The sequence below is a fragment of the Apis florea genome, unplaced genomic scaffold (genome assembly GCF_048593485.1).
Source record: "Apis florea isolate Af1SG1 unplaced genomic scaffold, ASM4859348v1 contig_3785_pilon, whole genome shotgun sequence".
NCBI lineage: Eukaryota > Metazoa > Arthropoda > Insecta > Hymenoptera > Apidae > Apis > Apis florea.
In genome coordinates, this window is record NW_028256852.1 from 73,466 (window position 1) to 93,443 (window position 19,978).

The 19,978-nt window shown below is 22.9% G+C and overlaps 1 protein-coding gene across 19 annotated transcripts in view; it reads right to left on the reverse strand.

Annotated features, from left to right (window-relative positions):
* Positions 1 to 778, reverse strand: part of LOC100865924 (RNA-binding protein 1) — a 33,693-nt gene extending 32,915 nt beyond the window's left edge. For 5 of the 19 annotated variants that reach the window (XR_015294515.1, XR_015294511.1, XM_012489338.3 and 2 more), the window contains exon 1: positions 278 to 403. Coding sequence is in view for 8 of the 19 variants with exons in the window: in XM_012489338.3 (XP_012344792.1) it covers positions 278 to 331 (54 nt within the window). In the remaining 11 variants the exon portion in view is untranslated. Of the gene's footprint in view, positions 1 to 57; positions 559 to 620 lie in introns of those variants that run through there. The other 14 variants (XR_015294514.1, XR_015294510.1, XM_012489339.3 and 11 more) reach the window with 10 other exon arrangements.
* Between the last annotated feature and the right edge of the window lie 19,200 nt (positions 779 to 19,978).

Genomic DNA, 19,978 nt, shown 5'->3' on the forward strand with positions numbered 1-19,978 from the left:
TTTTTCTTTAATATTAAAATGAATTGCAATCAATTAATTCGTATTTTAAATACATACATTTTAAAAAAAACGTATTCCATATAAATAGATATATTATTTCCTATATAGATTTATTTTTAAATTCAATAACTGATGAAAAATTAGTATCCACAATTTAGATATATTTATAAAATATCGATTAATAATAAAAATAATACCGTATAATATTAATAACACAAAGTAAAATGTAATATATATATTGTTTTATAATTAATTTAATCTTATATAATAAACTTACGAATAAACAATCTAATTTATCACAAAACTTGTATTGAAATGGAAAATTTAACATACCACCATGTTGATCTTTCAATTTACTGCAATAACAAACTAATTATATCAATACGAATATTGAATCAATATTTAAATTTATCAAAAAAATTTTATATTATTTGCAACATTGTTGTATATAACGATTATTTTGTTTTAATTATTATTTGAATAAGAGCACGAATATCATGAAAGAAGAATCTAATTGGACACAATAGAAATTTTGAAAAAATTTCCCTATTCACTTATGATATTTTTTTTTAAGAATAAATACGAATGTAAATATTTTTAATTAAATATATTTTACTTACATTTTTAAATGGATAAATTTATTAAATAGATTAAAAATCTTATAATAAACACAATTATTCTTTTCAAGTACACAAGTATAATGTAAAGCTAAAATGTTGGCATCAGAATAAGAGTTCTTTATATGCTCACTTTTAAGGCTAGTTCAGAGATATTCAGTAATTTAATCGAGTTACAAATAGCTCAATAAATCGATTTAGTGCATAGAAAAGTGTCCAAATTAATATATTTAATTTTACAAATCGAAAGAGATGAATAATAAACTCCAATAAATAAAATTGTTTAAGTTGAAGTTGAAAATATATAAAAAAAACTTTTCTAATAAAAAGAAAACAAAAAAAGTAGTATATGGAAATATATGAATATAATATTATTTATTTATTTATCAATAATAATATATATTTATTAAACATATACTATATATATTTATTATTGCATTATATTATTATTATAATATAGACTATATTATTTATTTACATAAATGAAAATATAATTTATGAAAATAAAATTCGAATATAATTTCTTATTCGAACTTTTTAGAATAAAAAACAAAATATTTATGAATAAAAAACAAAACTATAATTTTAAATTCATAATTATTATTATTAATTATAATTAATAATTAAAATAATTTCAAAAATTTGCAATAATTTTTCAAACAGTTTTCAGTTTCATATTTTTTTGAATATAATAACTTTTAAATTTATTATTACTTTTTATTTTATTATAAAATTGCTTATATGTTATATTTTTGTAGTTATGTGATATTCAATATGTTGAAACAATTTCTCTTTTTTGCTAATAATATTTATCATCGAAAATTCGATAATATTCAATAATATCATCGAAAATAATTTTTCCATATTTCTATTATGTTCTAATAATAAAAAATTATAATATTAAAAAAATAATATTAACAAATTTTTTTTTAAAATAGAATTATAAACTATTTGATTGTTTAAAATCTATCCATTCTAAATTTGATGATATTTTTTTTAAATATGAAAAAATAAAAAAAGAATAAAAAGTAAATAAGGAAAAAAAAAATAAAAAAAGAAAGTAAATAAAATCCGAATAAAAAAAAAGAATATTTCTTTAAAACAAATACTCTGATGTTATTGAAAAAATAAATAAATTAGAAATTGAAAATGTGAATTAGTATCCATGAAGTGTTAATCTACTTTGCTTTGAACAGAAAATATTAAAAATAAGATCTTAAATTTCCACTGTTAGATACTTTTATTTACCAGAAAAGATTGTTTCGAAATTTAAAAATCTAATGTTTGATTAAAGATTTTATGCTTAATGTTAATCGACTTAATTGTTTTTTTTTCGCAGAATTTTTTATTAACTTGTCAATTTATTGTTCCAGTTCTTCTTTTAAAATTTAAAAATTTTATTTTTGGGTCGTCTTAATTTAATAATGAATTAAGGCTCTATATTTTAATGTTTCCATCTTCAAGCATATGAATATAGAATAAAATATCATATCATAAGAATGATCTGGTTCATAAAAGAAAAATCAGTCGGAAGATAATTTTTATGAAAATTTACATCTTTAAGATATAAATTTATGTGAATAGACAGGATACTATATAATGTGATATAATAATGTGATATAAATATTTTCAAGAATCGTACTTAATCTTACAAAACTAATTTAACTTTGTTAAATAAATTAAGTTTTTTAAATATTTTTAAGTGGATCGAGTTTGACTTTGAATTTCTTTCATGAATATTTGAATAATATGTGTTTTATATTTATATAATTATTTAGTTTAACATATTTCATTCTCTCTTTATTTATTGAAGCTTTCATGGAATCAATTTTAATGTAAAACTGAATTAATATATTAATATAACATAATGATAGTATAATTTTATAAATAAAGAAACATCCGGATAGATTTAAGATAGATAATTAATTTTTAGTGAATAGAAAGAAACCTACTCAATCAGAAAAATTCAAGGAAATAGATCTTTTCGACTTAAATCGTTTTAATTTACTCGTTTTAATTATTTTAATCTAATTAAATTCTAGTATCCACAATAGTATACACAATAAATTATTAAATTATTCATCATTTGATGATCATTTAGTTTATTTTATTCTTCTAATAGAATTCTTAAAGTCACAAACATTACAGAGAAGACTTTTGTCTACATTTCATCATCTTCACCATTCTTATTTTACGCGCGTTTTTTGAATAATAATATTATTCTCTTGATACAATTTTTCCAATATCCATGCATTTTCATTTTTTAATATTTCAATCTTTTCATATATTTGAACTTATACTTACTTAGAGTATCAAAAATATCAAAAATTTACATTAAAATAATATTCTTAATATAATAATCTGTTTACATTTTATAAAACTTTATATTTATAATTTTATATTTTTATTTATTGTATTATAATTTTTTCTATTTATTCTTATATCTATACATATAAATATTATAAAGCTTGTATTCACAACTTTCACTTTTTTTTTTGAGAGAAATTCTAAACTTTATATAAATATTAATCTCATATATATTTCTTTTTAATTTTTATGTTTAATTATATTAAAAAATTATTCATAATTAAATTGTAGATATTCTTTAACGATCTTTTCATTTCTTTTATATTTATTTTTATTCATTATATATCACTTTTCACTCACTTTTCAAGTAACCTTGATTTTCTTTTATTCGTTCCTTTTTTTTTCTTTCTCCTGTTCTTTCTTTTTTTTTGTCTCTTGTTTTTTGGTCTATTTTGAATCTTTATTATTAAATCCTCTTAAAATCTTTCAATTTTTATTATCTTTTTCTTTGATTTTTTTTCTTTTCTCTTTTCTTTTTTATTGTTTATTAGATTTCTCTTTTTGTCTTTAATAATAAAAAATTACTTATATTATTTTTCTTATTTAATGTATAATGTTTGTAGAAATTTTGCTATAGATTCAATTTTTTAATCTCCTATTTTTTATTTTTTTATACAATTCTGTTCTTATTTTGCATTTTTTCTTTATAAAGTAAACTCTTTGTTTTTTTCATTGATACTTTTAAATCTATTTCTTTTAAATTTTCTATTAAGTTATTTAATGCTATTATTTACTTATAGATCATGTTGGTTTTGATATACATATATAATATATATGTCAGCATATTTTTTCTATGTAGTTGTAATATCTAGTATATATATGTAGTATATATAGTACATATATATGTACATATATTATATATTAGAAAGTATTGATTATAATCTTTTTTTTTTCTTTTGATGAATTAAAATCCCTTATATATTTTATTTTTCTATTTGGTAATTAATTTTTTCAACATTTTCCTATGTCGAATATCAAATTTAGAATTTCTTTCCTTCTTATTTTAAAATTTCTATTAATCTTTTAATTTTTTGATTAATATTATCATATATATGTTTCTTTATATCTACAAATGCTACAAAATTTTTGCTTCATATTTTCTAAAATTATCTTGTATTTCACTATTATGTTATTCCTTTCTATTCATTATTGGTTATTCTGTTTTTCCCTTCACTCTTCTGGATGCTTAAAATTTTTTATATTTCTTCTTCTTTATTTTTCTTTTTCTCAGATTATTATAATTATATATAATTATACTTAAATTGTCTGTTAAGGTCAAATTGTAAAGGTTTTATTTTTTGTCATATTATGTTCTTTGAAAACTTCATCCATGCTTTTCTTCTTTTTTTTTTGATCAGTTTTTTGTTTTTGATCGTTTTTTTCAATTCCTTTTATTTGTTTATCTTATTTGTTAATCTTTTTACTATTCTTATTATTATTCTTTTTCTCTTTTTTTTTTTGTTCTTTCTTCATTATCTATATTTCTTGTTCCATCAAACATGTCTTTTTGATTGTTTCTTATTTCTAATTTTGTTAAATTCTTTATTTCTTGTTTCTCTATTCATTCATTTTTTATATTTATTTCAAGAATGCATCTTTAACTCTTCTACTATTTAAAGATTTTCTATTCCTCTATAATTAATATTGCTGAGTTTTATTTCATATATTTTATTTTTCATATATTATTTGTTATATACTTTTAGCTTTATCTAATTTATTAATCTATTTAATTTTTATTAAATTTTTTTATGATATTGATTCTTTTATTTCTATTGATTTCTATTCTATAAATTTTTTTTTTAATTATAATTTGATGAGATTGTTTTGACTGTTTGCATAATATATCTTTTTCTCATGTTTTAATATTAATCATTAAATCAATATTTTTTAATCTTCACTATTCTCTACACACAAATCTAGAAATAATATTTCTTAACATATTAATTTATTATATAATAATATAATAAATAATATATATGTTGTTTGGTTCTCACAGAATTTGTAAAGCCGATTATTTAGCAAATAATAAAAACATTTATTTAGCAATTTAAAATAATATTTATTTAAATAATTCAAAAATAATATTACATACATATATGAAGTTCGAATACACTTTGAAGTCGTACAAAATTTAAAGTTTGTGTTAAAAATCTGTAATATTCGTTATTTTGAATCCATGATTTTTTATCCTTATTTATCTTATTTATCATATACTTTATAAAAAATTATATATAATGTCGAATCTATTTATCATTTTATGTCTTTCAGTTTTTATTCAATCAGATTATATTTTTTGTTAAGGAAAATTTAGTTTTAATGGAAGAATCTGAAGATATATCTATTTTTTTCCATCTAAGTTTAGATAAAAGATAAAAAGTTTCATTTTTGCATGGATTAATTAAAATATCAATTTTCACTATTATTATTACGTTATGTCAGTCCATAAATATCTCAAGTTCTTAATTATAAAAATAAGATTAAAAAAATATCAAAAATTTTAATATTAGTAATTAAAAATATTAAAAATAAATAAAAAATCAAATATATTCTCAAAAATAGTAGAGATTTTCGATTATATCGTAAGCTTAAAAATATAAGGATAGTCCGAAGAGTACTCTAAAAAAAATTATATATTAAATTATATAATTTCGAGAAAAATTCGAGAAATGCTACTGTTTTCAATTATGAATATAATTTATTTTTTTGAAAAGAAAATATTAAAGTTTTTTTTTAAACATAATATTAATTTAATTTTACTTGTTAGTAATAATTATGTTGTTAACGAACAAGTAACTAACAATCTAGAATTAACATGTTTTTAAATCAATTTTTGTATTTACATTTAATACATTGCGAAGAAATCACAACATCGAATATCAAAAAATATATACAATATAGTATATATGATAAAAATTGTCAAAAGAATTAATTGTATTTATACTGATTAAACATTTTTTGTTTCTTTTGAATACTATAAATCTTTAAAATCTTTTTTTTTAAACATTCTATATAATAAAGACATTCTGAAAAATAGAATGAAAAAATATAATTGTAAATATCTAAAGATTAAGATTTTCCAAAAAAAATAATTTGCAATGTATATATGAACAATGGAAAGGATACATTAAGATTACTAGAAAAATTAATAATCAGAAATAATCAGAATCAAAAAGAAGATTCAATAATATCCATTCCAATAATAGAGGATTTCAATGCTCGTATAAAAAAAATAAGTTAAAAAATAAGATATCAAAAGAAATCATAGAGAAATTGAATTCGCATATCACATATGAATAAAAAAAATGACAATAAATAAAACATTAAGTAAATCCATAGAGAAACTAAATAAAACTAATACTAAATAATAGAAATTAATCAGACAAAAAAGAAACATATTTACATTGATAAAAAAAAATACATATAAGTATAATGGCATAAACAAATATTAATATATTTAAAAACTTTGGAAATTAAAAATCAATTAAGATTGGAGGAAATGAGAATGATTTATATGGTATTCAATAATATGATTATTGAATCCAAAAAAAAAGTAACATAATAAAAAACAAGATCAATTTCACCGACTATAAATACAACAATAATTGTGAAATGTATTAAAAAAAAAAATATCAAGCAACATAATAATATTAAAAAAAATAGAAGAAATATTAAAAATGATAATAATTAAATATAAATAATGATACAAAAAAAATAGATTAAGAAAAAAAATAATAAAAATTTCGATAAAAAATAATAAAAGTAAATAAAATGAATGCTAAAAAACTTAAAAAAAAATTAAGAAAAATATTTAAAACAAGAAAAGAAAGGAAACATGAAAAAAAGAAATATGATAGAAAATATAAAAGACATTGAAAGCATTAGAATCAAAAATAAAATTATTAAAATATAATAAATATTAAAATATATAAGTAATATAAATATATAAATATACAACATTAAATTAATAAAAATTAAAAATATAATATAATAAATAATATAATAAGCAAACTTTTTTGGAAAATAATAAAGAAATTAAAAACGAAAATTCATAGAAGAACTATTACTAAACAAATTTTATAAACATGATATAAAAAAACAATATTCGACACATTGAAGTAGATAGTCTTATCACAAAAATATAATATAAATGCTATTGAATATAATAATAAGAAAATATAAAGAAAGATTGGATAAACTATAAAAGAATATATTATGAAATAATGTTAATAAACAGAATATTAAAAAAAAAGAAATCCTATCAAATTCGGAAAACATAAATATAACATATTATATAAAAAAGAAAATAAAACGAAATAAAAAATTATAAAGAAATAACATTAACAAATACAATCTTGAAAATATTCATTGCAATAATAGAAATTATATTTCCAAAAAACTAATAGATTTCCGCAATAAATAAAACGTCCGAAGATATAATATTGTACTACAAAAATTGTAAAAACGTTAGCAAAAAGAAAAAACGAATAAATATTTAATTAATAATATTATTATATATTAATTAAACTTATATTTATCGATTTCAAAAAGCCGTTTGATTCTATATGATCTTTGTTTTTTTTTTTTGTTTAGTTTGTATTTTGATACAAACTATAAAGATAAATTGAATCTATTATAAAAATTATAATCAATTTATACAAAAAAATAATAAGAATTATAATATTAAATAATTCAATTGTTCAAAAAGTAATGAATTCAATTATATTTTTTATTGGTAAAAATTTAATTACAAAATACAAAAATACATAATATTAAAAAATATTTTTTTAACTATAAATATATACAACAATTATTCGATTCTAATAAAATAACAAATACTATTTTTATACAAGAGATTTACTTCATAATTATTAAATTTTATTATTAATATATAAATTTAATTAATTAATTGAAAGTTATATTTATATTTATATTCATATAATATATTTATATTCAATTATAATTATATCAATTAAATAATTATTATAATAGATTATTGTTATCAATTAAATAATTATTATAGTAGAAAGAAATATAATAATTTTAATTAATTAATTTTATTTTTATAATTAATCGGTTAATTATAAAATAAATATTTTATTAAAAATAATTATCAGAATTTACAATTGAAGAAACTCATAAAACCGCTTTTTTCATAATAAATAATCCATAAATAATAAATTTTTTTCGCCGATTTGGACAGTTTCAAATTGTTGTATGATGCGAATCATAAAGTGTTTGATAATTCTTGCCAGTTATTTTTTTATAATCTTTTAAGAGACCGGATAGTTTTCTCTCGAACTTACAATTTTTTCTTATCCCAAAAAAAGAATGAAAATTATTTACTTAAATAAAAATTTTCCGCTATTAATGTTTATCGCCTTATAAATTTTCCCATTATAAATTTATATTTCCTATAAATTTTATTATTATAATGAAAAAAAAAATTTTTTTTAAATCTGAAACTTTGTCTTTGGCAAGATTAATAAATTGCCAAATTAAAAAATCACATATAATCTATCTATTGTCTTTGCTGAAAGTTTTTCTGCGAGTTTTGAAAAGTGCACGAATACATTCAATACCATAGTTGTGCAATTCGACTATCAATCATTAGTATTTAATTCATCTGGTAATTCATCTAGAATTACAATAGGACTTTGATCTAAAACATAACAACGCGGATCATCATATCTCGGAACTATGTGCTTCTTTATCTACATTTTCAATTGATGCTAATTCGAATTCTGATCAAGATATTACAAGTACTGCATCATCAGATCATTTTTATCGAGATATTTCAGCGCTTATTTCTTTAAGAATATTTATTCTATCTAGCATAGAAGAAAGCTAAAAATTCTTATTTTTATATAGAGATGATCTTTATTCTTCATATGCGAAATACGCTTCATATGCAAGATTTACAATAGGCACTTCCTGAAACATATGTGCTAGCCAATTTCCGATTCAATAATCAGAGATCTAAAGCCGCTACATAATCAATGATATTGAATTTCTCGCATTTCTCAGGGCAGGTTCGCATTGTGAAATATACGGTTAAAATCGCCCAAGATTACTGAATTGACAGAATAATAAGAAAAATTCATATCTCATAATTAGGTATTGCTCGAAAAATACGAGATAGCACATATAACAATAAAAAAAATATATAAGTATCTTATTCATTGAAAAATAATAATAGCTAATAATTTCAAATATTTTATAAAATTTGGATTATTACAAGCACAGATTTATTTCATAATCTACAAAACATATTTATTATTAAAGTATGTATAATTTCTATATGGTATTTCTTTTGTTGCATCCATTTATATTCATATATTCGTTCTCGAATTTGTCTAATTTTTTTTTTTTAATTATTGTTGACAAATTTTCAGAATTTTTTTATCTTATTATCAAAAAAATATTAATTACGAAATCAATTTGTTACTATTTTTGCTATATATTTTGAATCCCTTCTTACAAAAGAATCACTTTATCTTTATTATATACCGCTAGAATCATCGGTAAATTATTTTGTAAGGTATAATATATTGTTGCGTTCGTCTGTCTCTTGTTTCTTCATGGTGATTTTATTTATACACATTTTACAATTTAATATTAATCTAGATTTATTTTCACAATAATATTGTCTATTATAAAACACAATATTTTCAAGATAAATAGAGGTCCACTCTACTCCGTAATCGATATCAGATTTCGTTTAATCGATATATTTAATTTTGATCACAGCTGTTGTTGTTATTTCCAATTAGCTATGATATTCCATATTGTAGCTGTAATATTATCCCGATCTTTAAAAAAAAGCAGATGTCTCGACTGCGATAAGTTCATTTAACTTGGTATTTACTTACTGGATATTTTTATCTAAAAAAAAGATTTAATTTTTATTTTATGTGGTTTTCAGGCAACATTTATTCTTCATCTCAGGAAAAACACACATTAAAATTCTGAGCAAGATGCTAGTATCCAAATATTATTTTTTTTTTTTTTTTTTAGGTTCATTGAATTTGTATTCCCGACTTGTATCTTCTGAGTCCTTCTTTCTTAAACTCTTTTTTGAATGGATTCCAAATTCCTGCTCTAAAATGCACTTCCAATTCATTAGAGAAATCGTTTTATATCAGAAAAATTTCACTATTTTTCTTAAAATAAACTGTTTTAATATATGTTTACTATGGAACAACATCCATTGTTTTTGGTCCGCTATTAGACTATCACATGATATGAGAGAATCTTATTGCAGAAATGCAATTTTTCCGAATTCAGATTCAAGAAAACACCCTTACAAAAGAAATTAATTTTTTCATCGAAGTTGTTTCTTCTACGAACAAAGAGAAATCATTTATAATGAGAAATCTACTTTAACACACTTTAACATACTTTAATGCTTTAATCTTCTGCGAAGAAGCGTTCTCTTTTTGAACTGTTTCGCGAATCCATTATCTTCTTTTTCATTTTCAAATTTTATATTTCGCTTAATCGATTAATATGAACAACTTTACGTACAATGAACGTTAAAGGCGATAAATTACATTATTTATTTTATCTATAATTATATAATTATCTATTATATTATATTATCTATAGTTATATTATAGATTTTATCTGTCTGATTGTAACTTCTAATATTTTTTTTTGTTCGCTGTGATTGATGTACATTCTTTTCTGGATTAAATTCCAGTCAGTATAAATATAGCTGTCATATCACATTTTCATTTTCGCCAAAGAAATTTCTAATTTCTCTCTTACAAATTGATGATTTTTTTTTCATTCTTTTTCTTATTTTTTTAGTGAATGTAGCCTTCTTGTTTAAAAAAAACTTTTCTGCATAAATATATGGGATACTTTTGATCGTACAAAATTACAGCTGGAAACATTTATTTTGATGCCTTGAAATATGGTAGGTCAAAATAATCATTCATTCCAATTATGTTAATTTACAACAAACATCACTAAATATTATAATAATATTTTAATTAAACGTTCTGCTAATCCATTTGACTGAAGATATAGTAGAATCATTTTTGCCTTTTTCCAAGTAATTTCATTGATTCTTGGATAAATTTTGATTTAAAATTACATCCTTAATCGGAATTAATCTCTAAAAACTATAAGTTCTATATTAGCTTATAATATATTCGAGCAAGATTCTGACGATTGTACATTTCTTGATTCGACATTGGTATTTGTTCGCGAGCGTTTTCGTGAACAGCAACAAAGAATCGTTCGGGGAGATCTCTGTCAAGGTCCTTTCCGTTCCTACGGCAGCGGGCCATTGATAAATCTAAATAAAGAACTGTATTCACCGTCAAAGTTAACGGTAAATCATGTATCGATTTGGCTTGTTGACATTTCAGAACACACGGAAAAACGGAGATTAGCTCTTTGTTTAGGTCTATTAGGACGAACGCGTGCTCATCATCCGCGGCTTGTATACAAGACATCTGTCGAACGTGAAATTTCCCTGATCTTGGCCCATATTGTAAGTCAGGCATTGCCGGCGATGTTATTGGTCACAGCATGCCCCACTTAGAATTAGGACACTCCCAATTAGCTAGGAAGAGAATCGACCTGAGACACTCTGTTCTTGGCTAATAACCACTACCGCACAAACTCTTGAGCAAAACAAGTCGTAGTCAATAAATTGAGTGAAATCATACTCCGGCCATCGGACATGATACTTTATACTTTACATAGGAGACAGTTCTTTAATCGCTCAGCGCTTAACTAGTCCACAACAGCTACGTATTACTGCGATAACAGTATTATTTCGTAAATAATGTTGTAAATAAATGACCACCAATGCAAATCAATTTCCGAATTTTGAAAATATATCAAGCATCTCACAAATAGCACTCTAACATTATAAATCTTTAAAATTTTCTCTTTCTTTTTGAGAAATTCTTTCTTTACTCGGCAAATATTATAATATCGACATCAATTTTCTATATCTTGTTGACAAGAGATTTAATCATATTACCGTACTTTCACTAACATTTTATTTCCAAAGTATCTAGCTGCTGGCAGGTTATGACATCCCTTCAAAATTTCTGGAATCTTTTTTCGAGATACTAACAACCAAGTCAATTTTTTTGTCATTTTTTAATTCCCATTTTTGGAATAATAATCTTCTTTATAATTCCTGGAAATCCCATATTTTTAATATTAATAGTATTTCGTGATAAGCGAAAACTATGCTATATCTTGTCAAATTGGTTTTTTATTTTCTTCTTTCTTTTTATATAATAAGTATTATAGAATTTAAAGTTCACTTCATTCAAGACAAAACTTGTGGCTCGAAGCTTTAAACAAATTGCCGGAGTTGATTATCATGAAATCCTTAGTCCTGTAGCTAGATTCGATTCAATATCTATCGCAGTCTAGAATAAAATGTACCTGCAACAATTTGATATCAAGACGACTCACGAAGAACTTGACGTCATCTACATGCAGCAACCGAAGAGATCAACAAGATTCCATCCTCGTATTCCTAACTGTGTTTGCAAGTTGAATTGTAGTATGGCATCTAAAGCAGATATCAAGATATTGGAATTATTGTTTTTACAGTGGTAATGAAGAAACATAGTCTGAAGAAACATTTACCAGCGCAGATCATTGCGTATTTACAAATGAAGACGATCGGGACCGATTGATTTTAACGATCTACATCGATAATGGATTAATTAACGCAGCGAACTAGTCATCCATAAAAAAGTTGTTGGCTCAATTTCATAAGAAATTTGAAGTAACTATCTAATGGGATTATGAATTGAGCGATTGGCAGATGATTCCATATTTTTGCATCAGGAGACTTACACTAAGAAAATTTTGCAGCGATTTCGGATGTAAAATGTTAACGCAGTTAGCAATCCCAGTAAACATATCATCAATTGTGCATGGAGGCGCATAAAAATAGACACAAAAAGAAATCAAAGTTCCCATACTGACAAGGTAGGAAATTTAATATTTGTTAATGGGCACTAGATCAGACATTACATTTAAAGTGAACAAAACTAGTCAATATTTATAAAAATCGAGTAAAATTCATTGGAACGCGAATTTTCAAATATTTAAAGAAAACAACAAAATATGGTATTTTTCAATCGAACAGAATAATCACATTAAAGTATTCAGCGATACAGATTATGCTGGAGACAATGAAATTAGGAAATTGCTTTTGGTTTTGTATTAAAACTAAGCGATTTTGCAATTGGTATTCAAGACTACAACGAACAGTAGCTAGGCTATTAAAATATATAGGACCAAGTCAAATTATAAAAAAGATGATATGGATGAAAAGTCTGATCAATGATCTAGCTATGTTCAAGAACCTTACAACATCTTTTTATGTGGATAACTTGAGCGTAATCAGTTTATTGTTTATTAAAATCCAAAATAAATAATTATTGTTTATTAAAAATCCAAAATTTCAGCAAAGAAGCAAGCACATTTACGCTATCACTTCATACGAGATAAATTCAACGAGGAGTTTCTTCTGCAACATATAGCATCGGAGAATCAGACTTGCTAACAAAACCTCTGAGAAAAACAGTATTTGAGATACAAAGAAATCGATTGACTATCAAGAATATGACAAACACATAGAATTATGGTATTCAAACATAATAAACACACACTAAATAAATTTCAGTTCATTTTTAGTGAGAGTGTTGTAGAATTTAAAGTTCACTAAATTTTATTTGTGACTTTATTATTAAATATTGCCAGCAGTATCACTATTTCATAGTTGATATCTATTTGTTTTTTTTTCGATATACAAATTTCAAATGTTTTATAAACAAATACGAGCAATTACGTATAATTAAATATATTCATTCAGCTAAATTCGTACATTTTATTTATTGTTTTCACTGCTCAGTCAACAATAAGAAATAAATTCTATTTCTTCATTTTTCAATTAAACTAGCTTCAATAAATCTAAATTTTGAATTTCACAATTTATTAAACAGAGAAAAGATCTTCTTTTTCTATGAATTTATCCTTGGTTTCCTGGGCATAAACATTTTTTGCAATTTATTACAATATATTTGCATTTTTTCAATGCAAATATAGAGTCTTCTTAATATCGCATCGGTATTATTATGAAAAGTTTTATCTCAATATTGAATTTCAAAAATTTCAAAATATTTTTATAAACATTCCATCAAACGGGCTATTTGTTTTGTTGGATTTAAGAAAGACATCAATCAAGCTGCATTTTGTAAATTTGTCCTTAAGAGAAATTTCTGCTTGTAATAGTGAAAATGTTCTATTGATTTCACCATTGCTAACAATTTTTTACGAGTTACATAATAATTGATCTTTTTTCCATGTTTTTAAGAAATGTTTACAATATGTATATATATATATATACATACATATGATGATTTTCCTGCCCTTTTTATTCCTGGGATAGGACTACTCCGATCGCAAAATTTGACACATCCGTATCCAGAATAAATTTTGTATTTTCTAAAGAATACACTAAAACAAAAGATTGTGTCAATTTTATCTTTAATTCTTGAAATGTCTTTTGACAATAATTGGTCCATTGACTATATTGAATCTTATTTTCACTTAAATGATACAAAGATTTTGCTATCAATGAAAAAAATTCTTAATAAACTTCCTATAATAGACTCTCAGAAAACTTTTTAATTGAAAGATATTTTTATACTTGAATGGCTCTATTCTTATCTAGATTTTTATGATTATATATTCCAAATATCTTACTTCTTTTGCAAAGAAAATATTTTTCGAGTTCATAAGTAGATATAGGCGAAAGAATATTCTTTTTAAGTTTATTATCTCTTCTTCAAAAGGAATGTTCCATAAGTAATTACATCATATAAATATATCAGATAGATTTTCCAAATGAGATCTGCCAATACTATATATTAAACATTCAAATGTGGTAGGGTTGTTGTAAAGTATGAATAATATCACTTTAAATTGCATAATCCAATTCCTATGCAAAAAAGAATTTTCTTCTTATTTTTTTCATTTATCGAGATTTGCCGACTACTTTGTAGATCAATTATAGAAAAATAAACGAAACCAAATAAAGTATTAAAAGTTTTTTCTATCCTTAACAATAGATAGGAATCTTTTTTAATAATTTCATTTAATAGTCTACAATCGACACAAAATTTTATTACTATTCTTTTTTTTAACAAGGATAATCAAAGAAAATCAAAGATTATTCAATTTTTCTATTATTCTTTATTTTAATATTTTCTTTAACAATTCATTCACGACGATTAAAAGGCAGTCATCGTAAAACTTTTTCTTACTCTTGAAATTTCTTATTTTTAATAAAAAATTGTGTCTTCTATAATAAAATTCGTAATTTCTCCAAAAAACTAGAAAACATTTTCAACTTCTGATCTCGTTACTTTAAAATCTATTTATGAAGAATAATCTGTTTTTAAAATTAATTCTGTATCAATAATTATTTTAATTTTCTTATTATTGATAATTTTTTTGATAATGAATACGTTTAAAAAATATATTCATTTTTAATACAAGAGAAAAAGAGAAATAGAAGCCAAAGATTCTCTCTTTACATCGAGTTTTTCTGGTTTTCCTTTTTTTTTCTTCTTTTTACAATAATTTTTTTAGAAATGTCTTTGTTTATATGCAATATGTAGCTATATTATTTCTTTTTCATTTCTTCTTTTTATCTTGTTTCCAGAAATAAAAATGAATTTGTATTTTGATTCCAATTTGTTTTTCTCGATTTCTCGAAACATAGTTTCAACATCGACTTCTCTCTTCGCTGAAATAATTTAATAGATAATTTAATAGAATATAATTGAAATAGAACATAATTTAAATTTGATAAATTCTTTGCAGATGGAATTTAATTATTAAATGTAATTTTGAATAATCAAAAAAACACATGATGAAAAGAGAAGTTAATACGCTCCGTGTCGAATCTTTTAATGAAACTGTAGCCTTAGTTGCTTCATCCCATACATTTATCCGCACCACCATCTCGAACTATATTTTAAATTCTCTCCAAAATTAAAACATGAAGGCTTTATCGCATATTCAAATAATATATGGCTTATACTTGCGAACGGGAATAAATGAAAATTTGAAAATGGAGTATTAGCGGGAATAATCGTGCATCTAGAAAGATAGCCGCATAATTTTTAGTATTTATATAATATATAATATTCGAATTATTATTTACAAAGACAGTTGTCTCTTCCGTTCATTTTCATTATTCAAATATTCTAGAATTATTATTATATAATAGAAGGAATCCGTTGGATTTGCTCTTCGAAATAAGCGATTCTTTCATCTACCATTGCATGTCATTGGATTTCCTTTGCTTCCTTCATCGTTTCTGTAGAATTAATCTTCCTTCTCTCAATAATTATTCTAAAGAAAATTCTGCAAATTGTCCTTTAATAACGCTTCACAAATCAGCCATCAATTCTGCGAGAAGCGAATCTTTCTGAAAAAAGCTTATGTCAATGATCTCTTTTTCTTTCTAAAAGAAAAAATCTGACATCTGAAATCTTATTTCTGACAGCAATATTATATTCGCCTATTATTCATTTTTCTATAATAACTTTATTTGCACATATTATTTGCAATATAATATTAATTTAGATATTTATTTACACATTATTTACAATTTAATTAAATTTATTTATTAGATTAATTAGATTTATTTTTACAATGATAATTTATTTATCATAAAATACAATATTTTCGAGAAAAGCAGAGAACAATACATTTGGCAAAATGTTGGAAGAATGAATTTTGATAAATGAAATGATTATATATATTAAATGAATATTATATGAATATAATAAAGCAAATTTTTCAAAGATATTTTTTCAAGAATAAATAAAGTAATATTTATGTTAATCTAAGTAATAGCTGGAATTTGATTGGAATTTAATTGGAACATTAAAGATATGTAAATTATCACAATATGATCCTTATAGATACATGTTAAAATGTGTAATACGAATATTTTTAAAAGATAGATATGTAACTGAATGTAAACTGAAAATATGAATAATTTAAATGAGATTTTTTAAATGGAATATGAATATGAATATGAATGGAATATGAAATGAAATATATAGATAGATGAAACTAACGTGGATAGAATGGTAAAAACCGAATAGATTCAAGAAATAAATGCAAAATGCAGAGAAAGATCAAATACTCGAACAATAAAAAATTGTGTGATGGTAAAGAGAGTTGAAAAACATTGAAAAAAAGAATGCAAGAATATTAATAATACACTGAAAGAAAGGCAAAAAACGAGCATATATTTTTGGCACAATATTTTTCTTTTGAATGTATAAGCGAATTAAAGTTTAAAATAAAATCAAATTTTTCTTCACCTATACATAATATAAAGTAAATTATACATGATATTCAAAAATATCTCAATTTGTGTGTTCCTTGTCTAAATTTTTTTAACTTATCTTTAAATAACTTTCTTCATTTTTATATTACTTCTATAGTTTTATCGTTATTATTTACGATTATATAATTTAGAAAGGATAGAAAGATAAAGAATCTAGAGTGATGAAAAAGAGAGAGAGATTTCGAACAATAAGTATTCTTTGAAAGAAATATGAACAAAATATGAACACAATAATAGGAATATAGGAATGCTGTATGTTTGTTACCAAAGACAGAAAGGCAATCTCGCCTTGAATAATATTCAAAAACAGATAGCTTTCGAATTTTAAATTTTTAATTTTTTGCGAAACTTATATACAGCTTATTCGAAGAAATTCATAGAAATCCTTTTCTATTTATTATTGCATGCAGACCTCTTTTGAGCTTAAATAAGAGATAACGTTAGCTGGAAAGTTTATCGTTTTTGAGAGTTTAGTCGACCCATGTAATTGTATATTTTGACATAATCCAGTTTGGCTGAACCGATCCTAAAGTAACATATTCCAGACTTAGCAATAATTAGTACCATTCTAATTCGAGGAAATCTATAAAAAAGATATGCTGTTCTGTTCCTATTTCTCTTGAAATTTTTATATATAGATCATCATCTTAAACGAGGAATTTTCCTTTTTTTTTTCCTTGGAGATATTGCGAGTCAGGCACTGTTATTGGTTATTATTATATCCGAAAAATTGAAATCCTCCCAATTGAAATAGAAATTTTCTGAGGACACGAGTTTCACTGATAAAGAGAGTTTCAGTGATCCTAAACTAACCACTAGATACAACAATTAGATAGTTTGAATACATCGTGAATACATAATGTTCTAATTGTCGGATACAATTACTTATCGTTACTTATAAAAAAAGTCTCATTGTGAACATATCGTAGTCTGATCGTCGGATACAACAATTAGACAGTTTGTAAATATATCATGGTCTGGCCGTCGGATTATCTGCTATAAAATTGTAAGATCCAGCTCTCTTGCAGATACACGTACCGCATGTGTAACCAATAATATAGTTGGGTTCCACTCATCTTTAAGAAATACATTTGTTATATCTGTCAAAATACATTTTACAAACACCCAACTATTAGCTTACGTCCATCATCAGTATTACAATACTTGTTGCAAGCGAACACAAATCATTAAAAAAAAAAATAGATGTTCAGTAACATAAATCAAGCTTTGCACTATCGAAAGAAGGAGGAATGTTCGAAAACAGAAATCAAACTTCGCACATGAGAAGAAAGATAGAACACTTAAAGTCAAAAAAGCGAATTTCGAGGTCTCAGCGATAAAAATTTAAAAGATAAGTTTTAGAAAGATAAAGAACAGAAATCTAAACAAGACAAAGAATTCGAAAAAATAATTAAACTTCACGCATTTGAAAGTGACTGGAATATTATGAATAGAAATAAACTTTGAACACTTGAAGAAACAAGTTTTTTTATGTAAAATTTTCTTTAAATAGACATGTAGCAAACAAATCTTTTACTTGTTAAGTTTCATTATTGTCAAATTGTATATTAAAAATCTTTCGAAATAAGATTTCCTATTATCAAATCAGACTATCGATATATTAATCATAAATTTTTCTCTTATCACTTTAAATTCTTTACTTTTCAAAAATTTAAATATTCTGATATTATATTTCCACACGTCTAACTAATGTCTACTCCAAGATTATTATGGTTTATTACTTAGAAATCAAATTTAAATTTAAATAAAATTTAAATAAAAATCGCTCTTTTTAAGTCCTATTCTGCAGCAAAGAACTTCCCTCTCGAAAAAAATAAGAGTCTTAGGATAGAATAATCAGTATCATGTTTGGAATTATAAGTAAATCATAAAGATTAATTCATTAATCAAGTCAAGAATAATCAAATTTTACAAATTCTTAGCATGTCTTATCCCTTATCGAATATCCTGTAAATGATAAGCAAACAATTCCAATCACAATAATAATTTTTATTCTAAAAAATTACTGGCATCCATTAATAAGTGTCCAATCAGAGTCCAACTTTTATTACGAATGATTTCCATTTCAATGGATTAGTTACATCCATCTAAAAAACAATTCATCAAATTTTATCACAATAGATGATTCTTCACTTACATAACTGCACCAAACACAATATTTCTAAAAGATGACAATAGTCTTTAATAATTTTATTATTATTTTATTAGTATTTATTTTATTTATCTTTTTCATAAATTTCTTAAAAGATACATTGTTTATTTTGCACTATTTTGTTTTGCAATTTTCAGATTTCTATCCTACTGTTGCCCAATATCTTTCTTTTCTATTATAGAAACGTTTACATATCAATTAGTGGTTCAGCTATATATTGATTTTTTGATCCGTCTCGGAAGTCATTGGATATTTCAATTTCTTTAATCAAAAGTTCTAGTATTATTCAAAATCCTTTAATAATATTATATCGATGTGTGAATCAATCAAGCAGTTCTTAAAATTTGCTATATTACCTAAATATATACAGTTATAATTGTAGATAACTTAAACAGTGAATTTTAG